Here is a 17,271-nt window from a genome sequence, read left to right as displayed (position 1 = left end):
TCAGATCATGTTTATCAAGTGAAAATATAGCTTTTCACATAAACTATACTGAGTTTATCACACAAACTGGGTTTATCACAGATAAACTGGGTTCATCAACTTGAAAACACAAAAAAATGCTTTTCAATTGATAAACATAGTTTTAATGATAAACCCTGTTGATCTGTCAGATTAACCCCGTTTATCTGTGAAAAACATAATTAGTTCACTTGATAAGGGAGCGATCGTTATTTACGACAGGGGGATGGGCATTTTGAGGGGGAACCCGAAATATTTTTGGATCTTGAGAGGGGAACGCGAAATTTTTCGTTGAACCAGGAGGGGAATTGTTAAGTTTTAAATGGAGAAATTCGGGAAAACAAGGGGGAATCCGAAAAATGTTAGTGGACGTGTGGGGGGAACGCGAATTTTGTTGTCGATATTTTTTCCAAAACGCCCACTCCCCCTGCATGCCGTAAATAGCGATCATTTTCTAAACTAAGTTTATCCCAGGTCCTATACACTATGGACCACAATGACCTCATCCCAATGGCATAGTTCAATAACCTCAATTAAACAATCAGAGTGCAAAATTTGACCTCATGTTGTCGAGTATGAGTTTTTGTACTCAAATTTTCAAAGGTCATTCAATGATATGTGTAAATGTATTGGAGTTATAGAACTGTGCCCTGATAGATGAGCATATTGTGGATCCTAGTGTTTTAAAGCTTGTCAGACGATATCCTATTTCAAGTTCGTGGCGATAATATTAAACCAATTAATGTCGTATCACAAGTTGAAGTTCGTGACTGGATGTTTAAACCAGTTAATTGATAAAACAGTGATAACACGGTAACCCCTGATCCGCCCAGTTTCAGCAACGAAAATATGGACTGGGATAAAAACAAACAAAACACAAAATTTTAAAATACGTGTGCATTTAATGCAAGAATTTATTATGAAATTGTGATCACAAAAATGTCAAAACACCTATGTATAGTTTACGTACTTTGATGTTAATACCTATGCAACAGGCCACTTTTGATTACAGGGGCAGATTTAACCGGTCGCGTGGCCCGGTGGCCCCGCGCCAGTTGATTTTGCATCGGGCCAGTAAACTTCAAACAATGCTGACCCGATAGGCCACTAGATATATGAGCCTGATATAACTCATATGAGACAATATACAATCAGTGATGGACATAATTTGACACAGTTTCTGCTCCGTACTTACCGGGTATACTTAACAATTTTCCGTCTCTTATTATTGCATTGCATGCAAGTTGGAAATAATTGTACGGCCGCTTTTTACAGCCATAGTATACCTACATACATACATACTATACCTGATGATGATAACGATACCGCATAGTAACAAACCTGAACCTTCGGAACTAGATTTTGCACTTTTTGCAGTAGAACATAAAAAAAATTATTGAAAAAGCTGGGCCAGTAAATTTATTGCAGGGCCAGTAGATTTGCCATTTCACTGGTCTGCCTGGAGGGCCAGTAGAAAACTGAAACGTAAGTCTGACCCTGTTGAAACCAGTTGATCGGGGGAGGTACTTGCGTATTAACGGGTGTATTTCTTTTTGTTTCCTCATTTGCATAATACATTTTCTTTCAAAACAGTTAGTAACGCAAAATCAAAATTATATAAAACTTTATGTCGTAAATTTTACTTTACGAATAGGCTTAGGCCCTCAACATGATTTGATTAGGAAGAACACAGACGGAAGAACATTTCTCAATAATTATTCTTCAAAGTATGCATTCATTCAAATTCATTTCCTAATATTGGAGACCTACATGATCGTAACAAATGAGAATCTCGATTTATCAGGCCAATCTTGAGAAAATTATTTCAATACGGAAAATTGGCATACAAACTGAGTTAATGACAAAATGCACCGCGCAAGATCTCACACAGGGCACTTGAAGAGGTAGCGAACTTTCAATTTGTAAACTAATTTCGTATCCAAATAAACTTCACCAAGTTTGAAATCAACAAAATCCCGAAAATAAACTATTTCGTGTTTCAGTCAAAGGTTCGGAGAACTGGAATGGTAACGGACTGCGGATGACTATGTGCATCAACTCCGCACCGTAACTTATACTCGCAATAACACCCTTAGCGTTTTGGTCTACAGTACGAAGGCAACTTCGTGACCTCTTGTTAGATAGAAAATTATTACGGGTTGTTGAGCACGGTGTTACGTTACACAATGTTGAAAATTTGGCCGGCAAACGTGTTTTAGCGAAATAGCTCCAGAAATGGGAGACACGGGTCGTTTTTTGCTTAAATTACGTACCATGACCACGGATCAAGATACCAAACATATTTTGTGTAAAGCAACAAAAAAACGAGTAAAAGTTGAATTATATTGAAAATAAAGAAGCTTGAACATGTCCAAAGTAGCCGGGAAAAATGCATGTCACGATCACCAAAATGGTTATATCTACAACAAGTGAGTAAACGCCGGTTTATGCTTTTCTGTAATGATAGATATTAATTAACGTGAGCTTGTATTAAATTTTCAGCGAAAATGATTGGTGGAATAATCGAGTCGTAGGTTCGAAAGTTACTCTCAAAACGGCCCCGTGTCGCTATCGTGCGTAACCATTGGTGACCAGTGTCAATAGCAAAATAGCAGCCGGCCTTGGCCATTATATCGAATAATAATCATCAGAATCGTTGACTCCTGTGATATTTATTATTCTAGCAAAATACTGCCTTGATGACTTACAAAGTATTGAAGTCAATATAAAAAGTAATATCCCCTCATTTGACTGAACTTAAAACAGTTTTAAAAATATTATTGTTGGTCGATACACTGAATGAGAAATAAGATTGTAAAAGATACGAGTATAGTACAGCATGTTGTGATGGTCTAGTGGTTCGAACCCTACCTTAGCATTTTGATTTTTTTTTCTCTCGTTCTGTTAGGCCTATGAGGTTGTATGTGTGCAGACCGGTCAGTATTATGATCATTTGGAAATATTTATATGCAACACGTTTGTTTTGCCATGGTCTTCCCTGTAATGTTTTTCATTATGCGTACATATCAAATACTGAGATAATGTACGAATTTCAAACCCGATTTTTTGGTATATTTGTAACTTTTACATCGTCCTAACACCCTACCCAGACACACACCTAATTGGAATCAGCACAACTTTGGTGATCTCCAATAGAACACCACAGTTAAGCGGTCAAGATAAAAAAAAAATGCTTTCTTTCATTTTACCTGATTATTTCTACTTCAAATGACCAGAAACCCTTCCTGAAAGTTGTTTACTAATATCATAAATATTTTCATAATTTAAAAAAAAAATCAAAACGCTATGGTAATGCTCGAACTTTCAACCTCCCGCACTACAGGCACGGCCCTAGCCACTAGACCACACAACCTGCTGCCTTATTATTGCACCCTTTGCCATCTTATTTCTAAATTCAGTGTTTCGTTCAAGAAATGGCTTGTGTGTATTCCATTTTTGAGTATTTCCCAAAAAACGCCTTTGCCGTCTTATTTTCAACATTTTGTTACGTAACAGCAAGGGTCACACCGGTAAAAATTACCGGAAGTGAGCCAAGTTGCCGTCGTACTGACTATGGATACATGGCGGCTATTAGTCAGTAATATGATTGCACACTGCTTTAGAAAAGTATTTCACAACCCTTAAAGACAAAACATCATGATATAGGCCCCGGATATAGGCGCAGGCATGGACATAGGCAAAGAAATAAAATACATACTTCCAGAGGAGTTAAGTGTTGTTACACCCTTTTTTCTTGATGCTAACACTATTTTACCGACGAGTTTTATCTATTTACTGACGACAAAATAGGCTTGTAATCAGAGCCGAAGACTTTGTTATAGCCATAGAAGGTGACATCGGCCTCAAGACCACGACCACGACCACGACCAGTGCGTATCTTTTTGGACACATCCGCGACAAATCTCAAGTGCAGATCTTTAATAGGGCTGAGCACGCGATTTTCGTAGGTATTGTAGATGATCCAAATGTATTTACTCTTGCTGCATGATCCATGATGTAAACACGGTTCGGGGGCTATGTTGAAGTTACCACCCTGTATAATAGTAATTAAATTAAAAAAGGAAAAAAAAACCGGAACAACGTATAAATGACTAGAATAGTGTAATACATGATACATTACAACAACAATAATAACAATAATAACAATAATAACAATAATAACAATAATAACAATAATAACAATAATAACAATAATAACAGTAATAATAATAACGGTTGGTCCTATAAATAATGTGATTGTAATATGATAAATCATATCATAATTATCATAATGATAGGCTAAATCATACTAAAATAATCGTTAGGGGGAAACATTCAAATTATGCTCATTGAGTTCTGCGAATGTATTCAAAATGTGTCTCCAATAATAATTTATTCTGCTAAAGATAGCCCCTCGCCCAATTTTTTGAACAAATTTGCATAAATTATATAAGACAAAATAAATCGCATTACATGTAGTAGTATATGAAGAGCTTATTTCCAAACCGTGTTAAGGGATGGGGTATGAACGTTTGGACAGTATTTATTGTGGGACATTAGAGCACATCAGACATATCGAATTGCATTCTGAATGTCCTTCTGATATCAAATAATGATTTTTTGAAAATTGATATTTTTGATATTTAACAGTACTCGAAGTAAACTTATAAATTTGATGATTTATACTTAAAGTGTACGGTAGGTGGGATGAAAAGCCGACGATCAATTGAAAATTTTGACCTTTCGTATTGAAGATATGGATTTTTTTCCCAAAACACCAAAAAATTAGGTCTTTTGGGGAAAAAATCCATATCTTCAATATGAAAGGTCAAAATTTTCAATTGATCGTCAAAAATGTTATCAAAAATGTGAAAAATTTTAATAATTTGTGATTGGACACGGCAAATCAGCCGTAAATTCGGCCCCCGGTCAATTTTGTTTTATTTCGTGTTTAGAAAATATATATCGTAAGCTTTAAAATGGTATATCATTTGACTTCAAATGATATCCAGAAGGGTTTATGGTTTGTTGAACTTTTTTCCTTCAACAAAATTATACCTTTTCGGTTCTACGTGTGACTCTTTTTCCACATTTCTGGTAATAAATATGAAACGGACATAATTGGAGGTCATTACAAATCATCCCCAAGTCAACGAGGATCAGGAATGTCCTCTCATTGTTAATTGTTGGTTATACATACCTAGACAAAATGCAATGCTTTGTTATCTACCACTTGAACAGGATTTAGCCAAAGCAAACAAAGACAAGAACTATTCTATAGAAATAGATAGAAGCTTATTATCCTCTTTAGCAATAGGATTATTGATTGGTTTAAACGGTGGTTGATCAGACACTTGTCGCAACGAATTGAGATACCTATGAATACGACCGTCACATACATTTTACACTATAACTCAGAATGCAGTTTGCCGAGTTTACGGCTCATTCGACGTGTCCACTCACATTTGTCATATAATTTGTATTATATCGTGAATTTCAAAAAATGAAATTTATTTGACATCAGAAAGACATTCTTCGTATTCAGAATGCAATTCGATATGTCTGATGTGCTCTAATGTCCCACAATAAATGAAGAGCTTTGTTGCAAAACCCTTACATCCACTTTTGACTTTTTGAGAAAAACAGCTTTTTTTAATTGTGCAAGTATTATTTGTTCGATTTGATTCAATTTGGGTTTGGATAAAGTGTTGATGAATAGAAGCTAAAAGAATAGGTTTGGTACAATTTTCAAGCCTTCCTATTCATTTTATTATTTATTTTATATCGCACCTTTTGTGGATGTAAGGGGTTTTGCAACAAATAATTCTAGAAACCACCTTTGCAATCAAATTTGAGCCCATTTGTTTGCACTACTTTATGTAACTTGACTAATGCTTTGAAAATCAAAAGAAAAATTGAAATATCTCATTTACTTTTTTAATTATGATTTTTTAATTAAATTCGAGAAAATGGCATTTTTTGGGTATTTCCGAAGCTACACCTTTTGTTAATTAAAATGATTTTTTCAAACATAGTGACCCCAAGACAGTTCCTTTTGGTTTTAATAGGTAAAGAACATTCCAGGCTACCATTATACATCAAAAAAATTAAAACAAAACAATTCTATATTCATTTTAAGTTCAGATTTCCGGAAATTTCTAAGATTTCCCAAACGGGAAATATGCGATACCTCTGGAAGGGAAGGTAGTATGAAGGTCAAACAACCACCAAAATGTGTATTTTTACCCACACTATAATATTATGCCAATAACTCAATTTCGGCCAAAAGTGGATGTAAGGGGTTTTGAAACAAAGCTCTTCAAATACTGTCCAAACGGTAGTAGTGTAGCGCACATTGTAAAAATAAAGCAAGCCCTTTCTATCCTGAACATGGGCGAAAATAGTGTAAAATACCAAATTTTCGTCCCAATAAAGCCTTTTTTGGAAGCTGGAAGACATGTGTTGTATAATACAACTAATTTTGTTCAAATAATTTTTTTCACCTGTGCCCCCTAAATTTTATTTTGGCCCCTCCCCCCCCCCCCACCAAAAAAAACTGGCTACGCCCCAGGTTAGGGACCTGATGCAAAAAACATGGGGCCCTCGGGGGGGGGGGCTGAAAAAATGACCATAAATCTTCCTGGGAAAATGGGAGTTTATATGCTTTCTATGAATGAATGATAACTATCTCGGCGACTGGTACATGATGGGCCATGCTATCTATTTTGGTGCTAGCTTTTTATTAAGGTTGGTCTGAACCCTGGAATTATGGACACTTTCGGGCCTCATTTAACTTCTAAATTGTTGGTCTAAAGTATACATATTTAGAATGGTAAAGACTTTTTTGTTATTAATTTTTAAAAACTAGATCAAAATATCTAGGACCAGTTTTTTCATTTTTTTTAAATTTTGACCAATTTCACCAAAAATATTTGAAATTTAGGCCAAAATCGGGCTTTTTTATGATTTTTTTTTGAAAAATCAGCATTTTTTGTCCATTTTTGGTGCAAATTTCTCAAAGTTGGTCGAAATTCAAAAAAAATGAAAAAAACTGGTCCTAGATATTTTGATCTAGTTTTTAAAAATTAATAAAAAAAAAAATTTGGTGGACCAAAACCCGTTATTTTTGGGCCAAAAATGGCATTTTGGCCCAAAATTGACCTCACAGATGAACTTATCAAGTCTTTGCCATTCTAAATATGTATACTTTTATATGCTTTAGACCAACAATTTAGAAGTTATGAGGCCCGAAAGTTTCCATAATTCCAGGGTTCAGACCAACCTTAAGCAAGGATACCAAAATTCAATTATTCTTAAACTGAGCTCAAAAAGAAACTTGTGAATCACAAGGTCATATCTTAAAACAGTGTCAATCAAAATGAACCAAAATTACACACAGGATTACTTTAATACTCTACTCAAAACACATGTCAGTAACCAAGCAGTTGTCCAACTGACACAACAGCAAAATGCACTGTCATGGGACAGCTTCCTGGAAGTTCCTCCACTTTCACAGCTCAACATTTGGCACCCAGCGCAAAAAAATCTGTGAGAATGCACACAAGATCCTTGCACAGATGATAAAACGGTGCTGCTTTCTGCTTTTCATACACTTTTTTCATGAAACAGGGCTGGGCTGTGAATGTGGTCCAGGAAGCTCTTCCATGTCAGTGTATTTTGCTGTTGTGTCAGTTGGATAACTGCTTGGTTACTGACATGTGTTAAAAGTAGAGTATTGAAGTAAACCTGTGTGTAATTTTGGTTCAATTTGATGGACAGGATTTCAAGATATGACCTTTTGACCCAATACAAAAGATAGGGCGGTTCAAATGAATGTTATTAACATCAAAATGATAATATTGGGCATAAAAGCTATAAAAAACTACTGTCATTAAGCTCTATGATGCAATGTGCCTTTGATCATGGTGCATTAAGTTGCATGTAGCGTTATCCTTTATACCTGCCATATGGAATTTGCCCCTTTAAAAAATAATAAATGCACTTCTACACATGTGTAATGGGCGGGAACCTGGTTTGGATTCCAGAGGGAGTGTGCCTGTAACAGACACTGCCACCAGAAAAGGACCAGCTCAGATCGCGCGCCAAATAAGTTTGCAGTTCAGAAATTGCATATTTTCTCAGCCTTGAAAAAAATAGGCAGAGCTGGGAATCGAACCCGGGACCTCCCTGTTGTAAAACTCAGTGCGTTACCACTGAGCCGTCTGACTATTAGCTGTGAGAAGTTTGATAGTAATCCTTTATGTTGCTGAATAGAATAAATCAATACTGATAGGCCTATTTATCTAATATACGATGCAATTCGAAATTAATAGACGTTCCATATGGGCCTATGCTCACACCATAGTTAAACTACTGTATCCATGTAGGATTATCTACTGTCCATGTGCTAAATAACTCAATAAATCGGAAGCTAGAACAGTACCCAATCAAGCGTACGTGTACATATCAAGGTCATAGCAGGGCATTATACAAAGAATAGTCAAAGGTCATCGTAAAACAACGTTTTCAAAGAAGTATAGTATAGATGTAGACGCAAGCTTTCGTGCGGGAAACATAAAGACATACTCGCCAGTCGCGCGCTTTTTATGAGATTTGATACGGCGCTGAAGTCTAACGCTGTTCCAAAATCAGTTCCAGACCCGGTTTCCAGACGAAAATGTGTATGTTGTTACAAGGAATTCAAAGTAATTTTATCATCAAGTGACCCACATAGCGGAATACGATATCTACCGTGAGCCAATCTGCAATCTGTTGCCTGCAAAAGCCGACGATCAGGTAAAAATTCTAAAAGCAGCGTGACTATAATTATATTCACGTTAATTTCATTTATAAGCTTAAATGCATTGAAAACGCCAAATTGCAGTCACAAAATAGATCATATTAGTAACTCACCAAAGCGAATGGTAAAAATCCCGGCATTTTTTCGCTGGAGGCCAAAACCAAAATGGCCGCCGCCGCCAGTTTGAAAAATTAAGTTTTGAACCAGAGCACCTATAATCATGCACAGAGACACTTTTTCGGGTATATCGACCACAAGGATTCCGATTTTGACATTAGTTTGACATTACGGCATCGTTTTCACCCAAAAATCCAAGATGGCCGCCGGCGACATCTTGAAAAATTTAGCTTTGAACCAGAGCACCTAAAGTCGTGTACAAAAACACTTTTTCGGATAAGTCAACAACAAGGATTTCAAATCTGACATTACTTTGACATTACCACACCAATTTTAGCCAGAAATCCAAGATGGCGGCCACCGGTGCCATCTTGAAAAAAATAAGTTTAGGGCCAGAGCACCTAAAATCGTGTACAAAGACACTTTTTTGGACAAGTCCACCCCAAGGATTCTGAGTCTGACGTTAGTTTGACGTTATGACATATTTTTGCCCAGAAATAGAAGATGACCCACATTCGATAGAGCAAAAACGTAACTTTTGAATGGGAGCAGGAGCATAAGTGTGTCATTTCCGCCTTATCTGGGGTTTATGTCCCTTATGTGGTGTTTAAACTGCCTTACATCCCTTATCTAGGGATACGGGGCCTTATCTGTGGTTTAGACGGCCTTATCCGGGGTTTACGTTCCTTACCTGTGGCTAAGATGCCTTAACCTTATCATATCGTAGTCTAAACCCCAGATAAGGCATCTAAACCCCAGATAATGCGCCGTAACCCCATATAAGGGACGTAGACCCCAGATAAAGCAGTCCAACCCCCAAATAAGGCGCCTTAACCCTAAATAAGGAACATACCACCCCCCAGATAAGGCATCTAAACGCCACGTAAGGTGCCTTAACTCTAGATAAGGGTTGTAAACCCCAGCTAAGGGTCGTAAACTTCAGATAAGGCATCTAAACCCAAGATAAGGCGCCTTACAAGATATTTTACAAGATACAAGATATTTTATTTTCCCATAATTCACATGAAATCACACAAGTATATATTTTAAAAACAAAGGCAATATCAAACAAACGAATTATGGAGGGGATGACCAGAAGGCCAGTAAGGCCAGAGGAAGTCACCCCCCTTAACAAAGAAATGTTACCATCAAAAAAAAGTAAAAACAAAACAAAGCATAACAAACAAACGAGAAACACAATGCTCAAGAATTAATCATATTTTGAGATCAAGTCACGTTTATATATCTTAAGGAAATGTTTCAATGAATTTGCCGTTTTTATTGAATTTGGCAATGAATTCCATAATATAGGACCAGCAGTACGAATGGCATGGTCAGTAAATGTTTTGTTGTTCTTCATTAAGTTGAATTTATCTGCGTTTCTCGTTTGGTAATTATGAATATTGGAACGTAGTGTAAAGAAGCCATCAAATACGCCCGGTAATTCATTATTACTGTACTTGTACATAAATACCCCCAATTCAAGTTTGTAGGTGTCTGCAAGAGTTAAAATATTGTATTTGGCAAATAGGGGAGCAGTGTGGCTTCTATAATGACTATTTGCTATTGTCCTCACAGCCCATTTCTGTAGTTTCATAATTTTATCCAAGTATGTTTTACACGTATCACCCCAAATCAATATTCCGTAATTTAAATAAGGTAAAACAAGAGTACAATATAGAGAATACAGGATACGATCAGGTACATAAAATTTAAGTTTGTTCATAACTCCAATATTTCGCGAGATGGTTTTTGCTATACAGTTTATATGGTATTTCCACGTCAAACATTCATCAATAATCACACCCAGGAATTTTGTATTAGTAACCCGTTCCAGAACTGACTCATCTAAAATGATCTCAGGAGATACATCACACACAGTTGAGTTTATTTTTGATGTCATATGTGGTGTACCCAAAACCATGTAATTTGTTTTACTTGCATTTACCGATAGTTTGTTCGACTTGAACCAATTACTAATTTCTTTCAATTCATTATTAATTAATTGATATTTACTTTCAATATCTTTATGTGAGTACAGAATAGTAGTGTCATCTGCGAATAATATAAAGTCTAATACATCTGATGTGTTGATAATATCGTTTACATAGAGAATGAATAATAAGGGACCCAGTATAGAACCTTGAGGTACACCACAAATAATATCTTTAAGTTCTGATTCACAAGAGTTGTAATGTACATATTGTTTTCTGTTGCTTAAATAATTAGTGAACCACTGAAGTACGATACCACGAAAACCATAACACCAGATAAGAGACGCAAACTCAGATATAGCAGTCTAAACAACAGATAAGGCGCCGTAACCCCAGATAAGGCGCCTTAACCCTAAATAAGGAGCATAAACCTAAGAAGTAAACCCCAGATAAGGCAGTCTAACCCCCAGATAAGACGCCTTATCCCCAGATAAGGAACGTAAACCCCAGATAAGGCGCCTTAACTTTAGATGAGGGACGTAAACCTAGGATAACACAGTCTAAACCCCAGATAAGGCATCTAAACCCCATATAAGGCGCCTTAACCCCAGCTAAGGGACGTAAACCCAGATAAGGCAGTCTAACCTCAGATTAGGCGCCTTCCATCAGATAAGGAGCCTAAACCCCAGATAAGGCATCTAAACCCCAGATAATGTGCCTTATCCATAGATAAGGGACGTAAACCGCAGATAGAGCAATCTTACCCCAGATAGGGGACGTAAACCCCATATAAAGCTGAAATGACATACCTATGCTTCCATATCCATTACTATTTTATAATTAGCCAAAAAAAAGGGAGTTTATTTATGATCCTAGGTGCTCCCATTCAAAAATTACATTTACGCTCTACCAAATGGGGGCCATCTTGGATTTCTAAGCAAAAAAAATTATGTTATAGTGTCAAATTAATGTCAGATTCGGATTTCTTGGGGTCGATTTACCCGAAAAAGTGTCTTTGTACACGATTTTAGGTACTCTGGTTCAAAACTTATTTTTCAAGATGGCGCCGGCGGCCGCCATCTTGGATTTCTGGGTAAAAATGAGGTCGTAATGTCAAAGTAATGTCAGATTTGAAATCCTTGTGGTCGACTTATCCAAAAAAGTGTCTTTGTACACGATTTTAGGTCCTCTGGTTCAAAACTAAATTTTTCAAGATGGTGCCGGCGACCATCTTGGACTTCTGGGTGAAAATAATGCTGTAATGTTAAACTAATGTCAGAATCGGAATCCTTGTGCTGGACATACCCGAAAAAGTGTCTTTGTACATGATTATAGGTGCTCTGGTTCAAAACTTAATTTTTTCAAAATTGTGGCGGCGGCCATTTTGGACTCTAGCGAAAAATGCCGTGATTTTCGCGAGGGACATGGGGCTATAGAAGTTAAATCAATCGTCAAACCTTACTAGCCAGAGAATGGTCACGGAATTGAGTTTTTTTTTACCTAACTAAGGGGAGACTGGGGCAAAATGAACCACGGGGCAAAACGAAACACCCCATTAACTTATGCATATGCTGCCCTCAATCTCCAAGTTCGTGTATTTAGAACACGGCTAGATCCTGCATTGTTTGTGACAGGGGGCATTCGAGTGAGTCAGGTATGTGTGCTTTTTACAGAAAATGTATGTTTTTCATATGTTTAACCCAATAATATTATTATCTGCCAAAGCACTGCTTTTGCTGAATTACTTCGATAGTCATATTAATGATAGATGCATGGTAACATGGGTAGCATACATGATAGTGATGTATGTTGGGAGAAATCCCACTTGGTCGGGGCAAAGTGGACCGGGGCAAAGTGGATAATAGTCCAACGTGGATGGGACAAAGTGGAACGCCAGAAACAGACCCCACTCAGAACTATGTAATACAAATGTATCCGGCCATAGCATACTGATGTACCAGGAGGTAGGCCCTAAGTGGTGTTGGCAATGAAGACACACCTGAAGGGAATGCATTTCTGTAACGCCCCCTCCACGTTTCACTTTTCCATAGCCCCCAATCCCTGGGGCAAAGCGGAACGGACTTTTTCAAGTTCACACCATTTAAATAAACTGCGTTTTTGATCAACTTTATTATGTCATTTGTAGTTGCAGTCCTAAGGTAAGATTATACCCAAAGTTTTGCCATGCCTTGCTTTGTAATCCTGTTTGGGCTGGACAAAAATGTTTTGGTCCACTTTGCCCTGGTCTCCTACTAATTGGACCTAATTGGAAATAAATGAGTAGGTCTTGATGTAAGATTGATTTAATTGATGAAAACTGTATGAGGAGAATTATTGCTGCCAGGTAACCAGGTAGCCAGAATGGTGTTATTTTGCCGGTCTCGAACCCGGTCTCGGACGAGACCTCGAGACCAGTAAGGCCGAGACCGAGGCCGAGACCAAGACCAGGCTTCGAGACATACAACACTGATCGTCACCCTCAGAACCAAATTGCCCAAGTCATTTTTTTTTTTTTTTGCTTAACTCATTTTTATAACAATTGCCACCTTGTAACAAAATGACGATTCCGTGCGTATATGCCTTAGGCTAATTGCGCAATGGCAACACGTGGGATGCATGCATGCGCAGTGGTCTCCTTGTTAGATAACTACCTCCCAGAGCTCTGACTACCTCCTAACAACATCATGAACATTATGCCCCTTTACCACCCTACTACCTATGACGTGTTGTCACTACAGCTGAAACTATAGGAATGAAAACGCCTTATCTTACATATAGTCGGAAGACTTTCTTGGGGAACTGGAGCACCATCTTCCAGGAGTTATAGTAATCGGAAATGGAATGTGTATCTCGCCAACAAAACCTCCAATCCAAATATAATCTGGCAAAACGGTAGTTCTGAAGTGCTGTGGTGCTGGAGCGGCTGAAATATAAAATAAGATGAACGCTTTATTTGATATCAGGACACACGCTGACAAACATATGTTTGATTATGATAATTGAAATACCGAGATGATCAGAATCCTGAATATAAGGGCATGTACTTTGGGCTCAGACTTCCTGCCCGTAGTCGTGACCTGGGTTGTTAGTGGCGTTTGTATTGGTCTATACGCCGTAGAAGTGACGTCATAATCGGATTAATTACCATAGCAATAGATGAATACAATTTTGACTATACCGCCCTGCACTACAGCGTTAACGATATCAAAATGCGCGTAAATAAATCATCCTTCTTTCTATGTAGAAATATTGTGGAAACAAAATATTAGCTCTGAAGCTATATGCGTATTTGTAACAGCTGCGTTATTTTTTGTGCAGACTTTATATTACCCTTCGCATCGGCAATTTCACGCCTACAAACATTGCAAGTGATGTAGTTTCCCGAACCAAAAAAGACTACTTGACGGTCCCAAATATGTTTTATTAATACTTGGGTACCCGGGAATACTCCCATGTTGTCAGAGGTAGAGAAAGCGCGTGCACCACCATTACACGCGCCATTGAAATACACAGTAAGACGCGTTTTGAATCGCGTTTTGAAAATGAAATACCGTAATTCAGATATAAAGGTTGGTATCGAATTAAAGCTAATCATGTGTAAAATATAATTCTTATGACGGTATATATTGCTATAACCACCAACTTTGTTTTGCTATTTGCCGCAAAGAAAAGTGGATTTTTTTTTTACTATCGGAAGGGAAAGTAACGAAAAAAGGATAACATGAACAAAAGAGGTCCTTTGGTCACCCGGGTATTGACCCTGGAACTCCTAGTGTGCCGAACACAACTTGGGAGGGATCAACGACCTCTTGCCACGGGGGTTTCGCTGGGTCGGCCAGCGATTCCGTGCGTATATATGACTATAATAGTGTTTTTGTGTGATGGAAACACGTGGTATGCATGCATGCGCAGTGGTCTTCTTGTTTACAGCTTTTCTTGGTATATGGCCTGAAGGGTTAATAAGCTTGTTGGTACTTACGTAAGACAAGCAGAGTCATTCCCCTAGTGAAGGAGGAACTGGCCGTCACGGAGTCATAGGGATCTTCGTCTATAGCCTGGCAGTCTAATACCTTCATGTTGTCTTCCTTTCGAGCGGTGTAAACCATTGATGCAAGACGCTTGCCTTTTCTACCATTAAATCCTAACCCGTTGGATTGATACATCTGAACCTTCTCTTGGAGGGCAATACCATTATGGTTATCACTCGAGATTTCTTTTCCCCCTAGATGCCATTCGATGTCCACGTGGTCGTCATTTAGGGTATTCAGACCTCCTGCACGGATCGATGGACATACGATTTTAATAACGGCTCCCTCTTGGATACGGAAAATTGGTAGAATGGAACTGGGATTGTGCTTCCAGGCAATATTCTCACCGTCGTATGTTTGAAGATGGTCCTGCAAAAATAGACCTAAAGGCAAAATAGATTGATTTGTTGATCCCAATATTCTAATAAGTGTGAGTGGGTGTGTGTGTGGGGGGGGGGGGCAGAGCAAAATTCTCCAAATATTTCACAACGCGCTTTTACTATTATATTAATATCATTCATTGTGATAACGTGAAAAGGTTATCCAAGTTTTAAAACCAGTGCACAAAGTGTTTATTGTTGCCCTCATTTTTATTCTCAAACGCCCTTCGTGTACCGACAGCCTTAGGTGAACCGACGGCCATGATGAGATGGGGGTCCGGTGGGGTGGGGGAGGGGGGGGGGTGTCACTCACATATAACGGAGCTACTCATGCTTGTTAATCAATCCCAATACTGGACCCTAAGTGGCGTATTGAGTGCCGTTTAATATGCTACCCTAAATGGCGTAACTCTACATATTTCAAACCCTTAACGGCGTGATTAACCAAAATCACCCCCTAAATGGCGTTTTAACCAAAACTGTATTAACCGATATTTTGTGTAAATGACTGAATAAAAGTGTTAATCGTGACACAAATAATCGATCATGTTACTCATTTTCATCTTTTATGTCTGGAATGACTTTATTTCAGTGTTTTTCTCTTCAAAAGTTTATCCTATACACTGCTTGTTGAAAGTCAACAAGATTACTCTTTCACATCAATATTACTACAAGACTGCATCTATTGGATCTGCATGCAAGAAGTCGGACAAAGGAATACATCAAAACATACTTTGCATCCCGGGCTTCGTCTGAACATTTTTGCATTCGATGCATACATGATGTAGGCCTACGTGTATTGCTCTCCATTTTTCACAGTTTGCTCTCAAATAACCGGGTCCACTTTTTTTATGCTGGACCCACTCAGATCCCATTTAGTTAAAATGTGGGTCCAAATTGCACTTATGGACATGTATTTTCAGTAGGCCTACTGGCGTGCACGATAATATTGAAGTATGCCGGATTCGACACCCATAACTTAACTAAAGTGAGCCAAATTACTGGGTGAAAGACGACTTACCGGCGCGATCGGCCGCCTTCATTAGGCTGCGATCACATAGAAGTATACTGTAGGATACGGTATACGGTATCCGTATTCGCTATACGCTATACGCCAATCGATCAGGCCAGTATAGGTCAATTTGCCAATTTTAAAACTGAACCTTCGTCTAATCTAATGCTTGTAACTTTACTTCTTAAGGTCACATTGCATTCAATGAGGTGTCATAAAATTTGAGAATTAGATTAGATTAGATTTAGTTTTAAAATTAGGACGGTAGCCTATACGGTGCACTAAAATCGAACACGCACTCATACCTGAGTGGGAAACTCAGGTATGTATACGGCCTTTTCGAATAGTGCCTCTTATATGTGACCCGGTACTATGAAATTACCTTGCTCGATTTAAGGGGTCTGGAATGAGCGTTTTGAGCGTTTCGACAGTATTTTTGTGGGACATGAGAGCACATCAGACATATCGAATTGAGGGTAAAATTCCGGGGGGGGGGGGTAAATGTACGAGAAGGCATGTACATTCAAAAAAATTTTCGCTGATGAGTAATTCAATTTTGTAATCTCAACCTGTAAATCAACAAAATGTGCGCACTTTACAATTCGGCTGTAACACTACCGGTATGACTCTAGACTATGCCATAGTCGAATTTTATTAAAAATATGTTATTATTAGTCATGATGAACCCATTTCGTTGAACTCAAAATTATACTGATGTTTATTAAAATTAAAGTATTCAATAGTAAAATGGTCATAAAGAGTTAAAAATATCAGACGATTAGTGACAATAAAGTAATTGAATGCAACATTATCTTGCATAATTATAACGGCTCACTTTAATACTGAACAATTCTGATTTTGGAATCTACCAGTTTATTGATAGCGAACCCCGAAATTTCGACTATGAACTTTAAATTGTAAGCAGAACTTTACCCCCTGGACTTTGCTCTCTAAAAACACACTGTCAAGCAAAATTGTTTAT

General features: G+C 37.8%; 2 protein-coding genes across 2 annotated transcripts in view; both read right to left on the bottom strand.

The window, feature by feature from the left end:
• Nucleotides 1-17,271, bottom strand: part of LOC140157442 (uncharacterized) — a 136,668-nt gene that overhangs the window by 101,180 nt on the left and 18,217 nt on the right. The window lies entirely within an intron of this gene.
• The window catches only part of LOC140156516 (scavenger receptor cysteine-rich domain-containing group B protein-like), a 30,865-nt gene continuing 17,081 nt past the window's right edge, over nt 3,488-17,271 (bottom strand). The window contains exons 4-6 of the mRNA XM_072179457.1: nt 14,849-15,280; nt 13,642-13,792; nt 3,488-4,072 (exon numbers count right to left, since the gene is read on the bottom strand). Of these exons, the coding sequence (XP_072035558.1) occupies nt 4,054-4,072; nt 13,642-13,792; nt 14,849-15,280 (602 nt within the window). The 3' untranslated portion in view covers nt 3,488-4,053. The remainder of the gene's footprint in view (nt 4,073-13,641; nt 13,793-14,848; nt 15,281-17,271) is intronic.

Source organism: Amphiura filiformis, chromosome 7, assembly GCF_039555335.1.
Source record: "Amphiura filiformis chromosome 7, Afil_fr2py, whole genome shotgun sequence".
NCBI classification, from domain to species: domain Eukaryota; kingdom Metazoa; phylum Echinodermata; class Ophiuroidea; order Amphilepidida; family Amphiuridae; genus Amphiura; species Amphiura filiformis.
The sequence above is the reverse complement of the archived record's forward strand: the minus strand, read 5'-3'. Positions and strand labels throughout refer to the sequence as shown.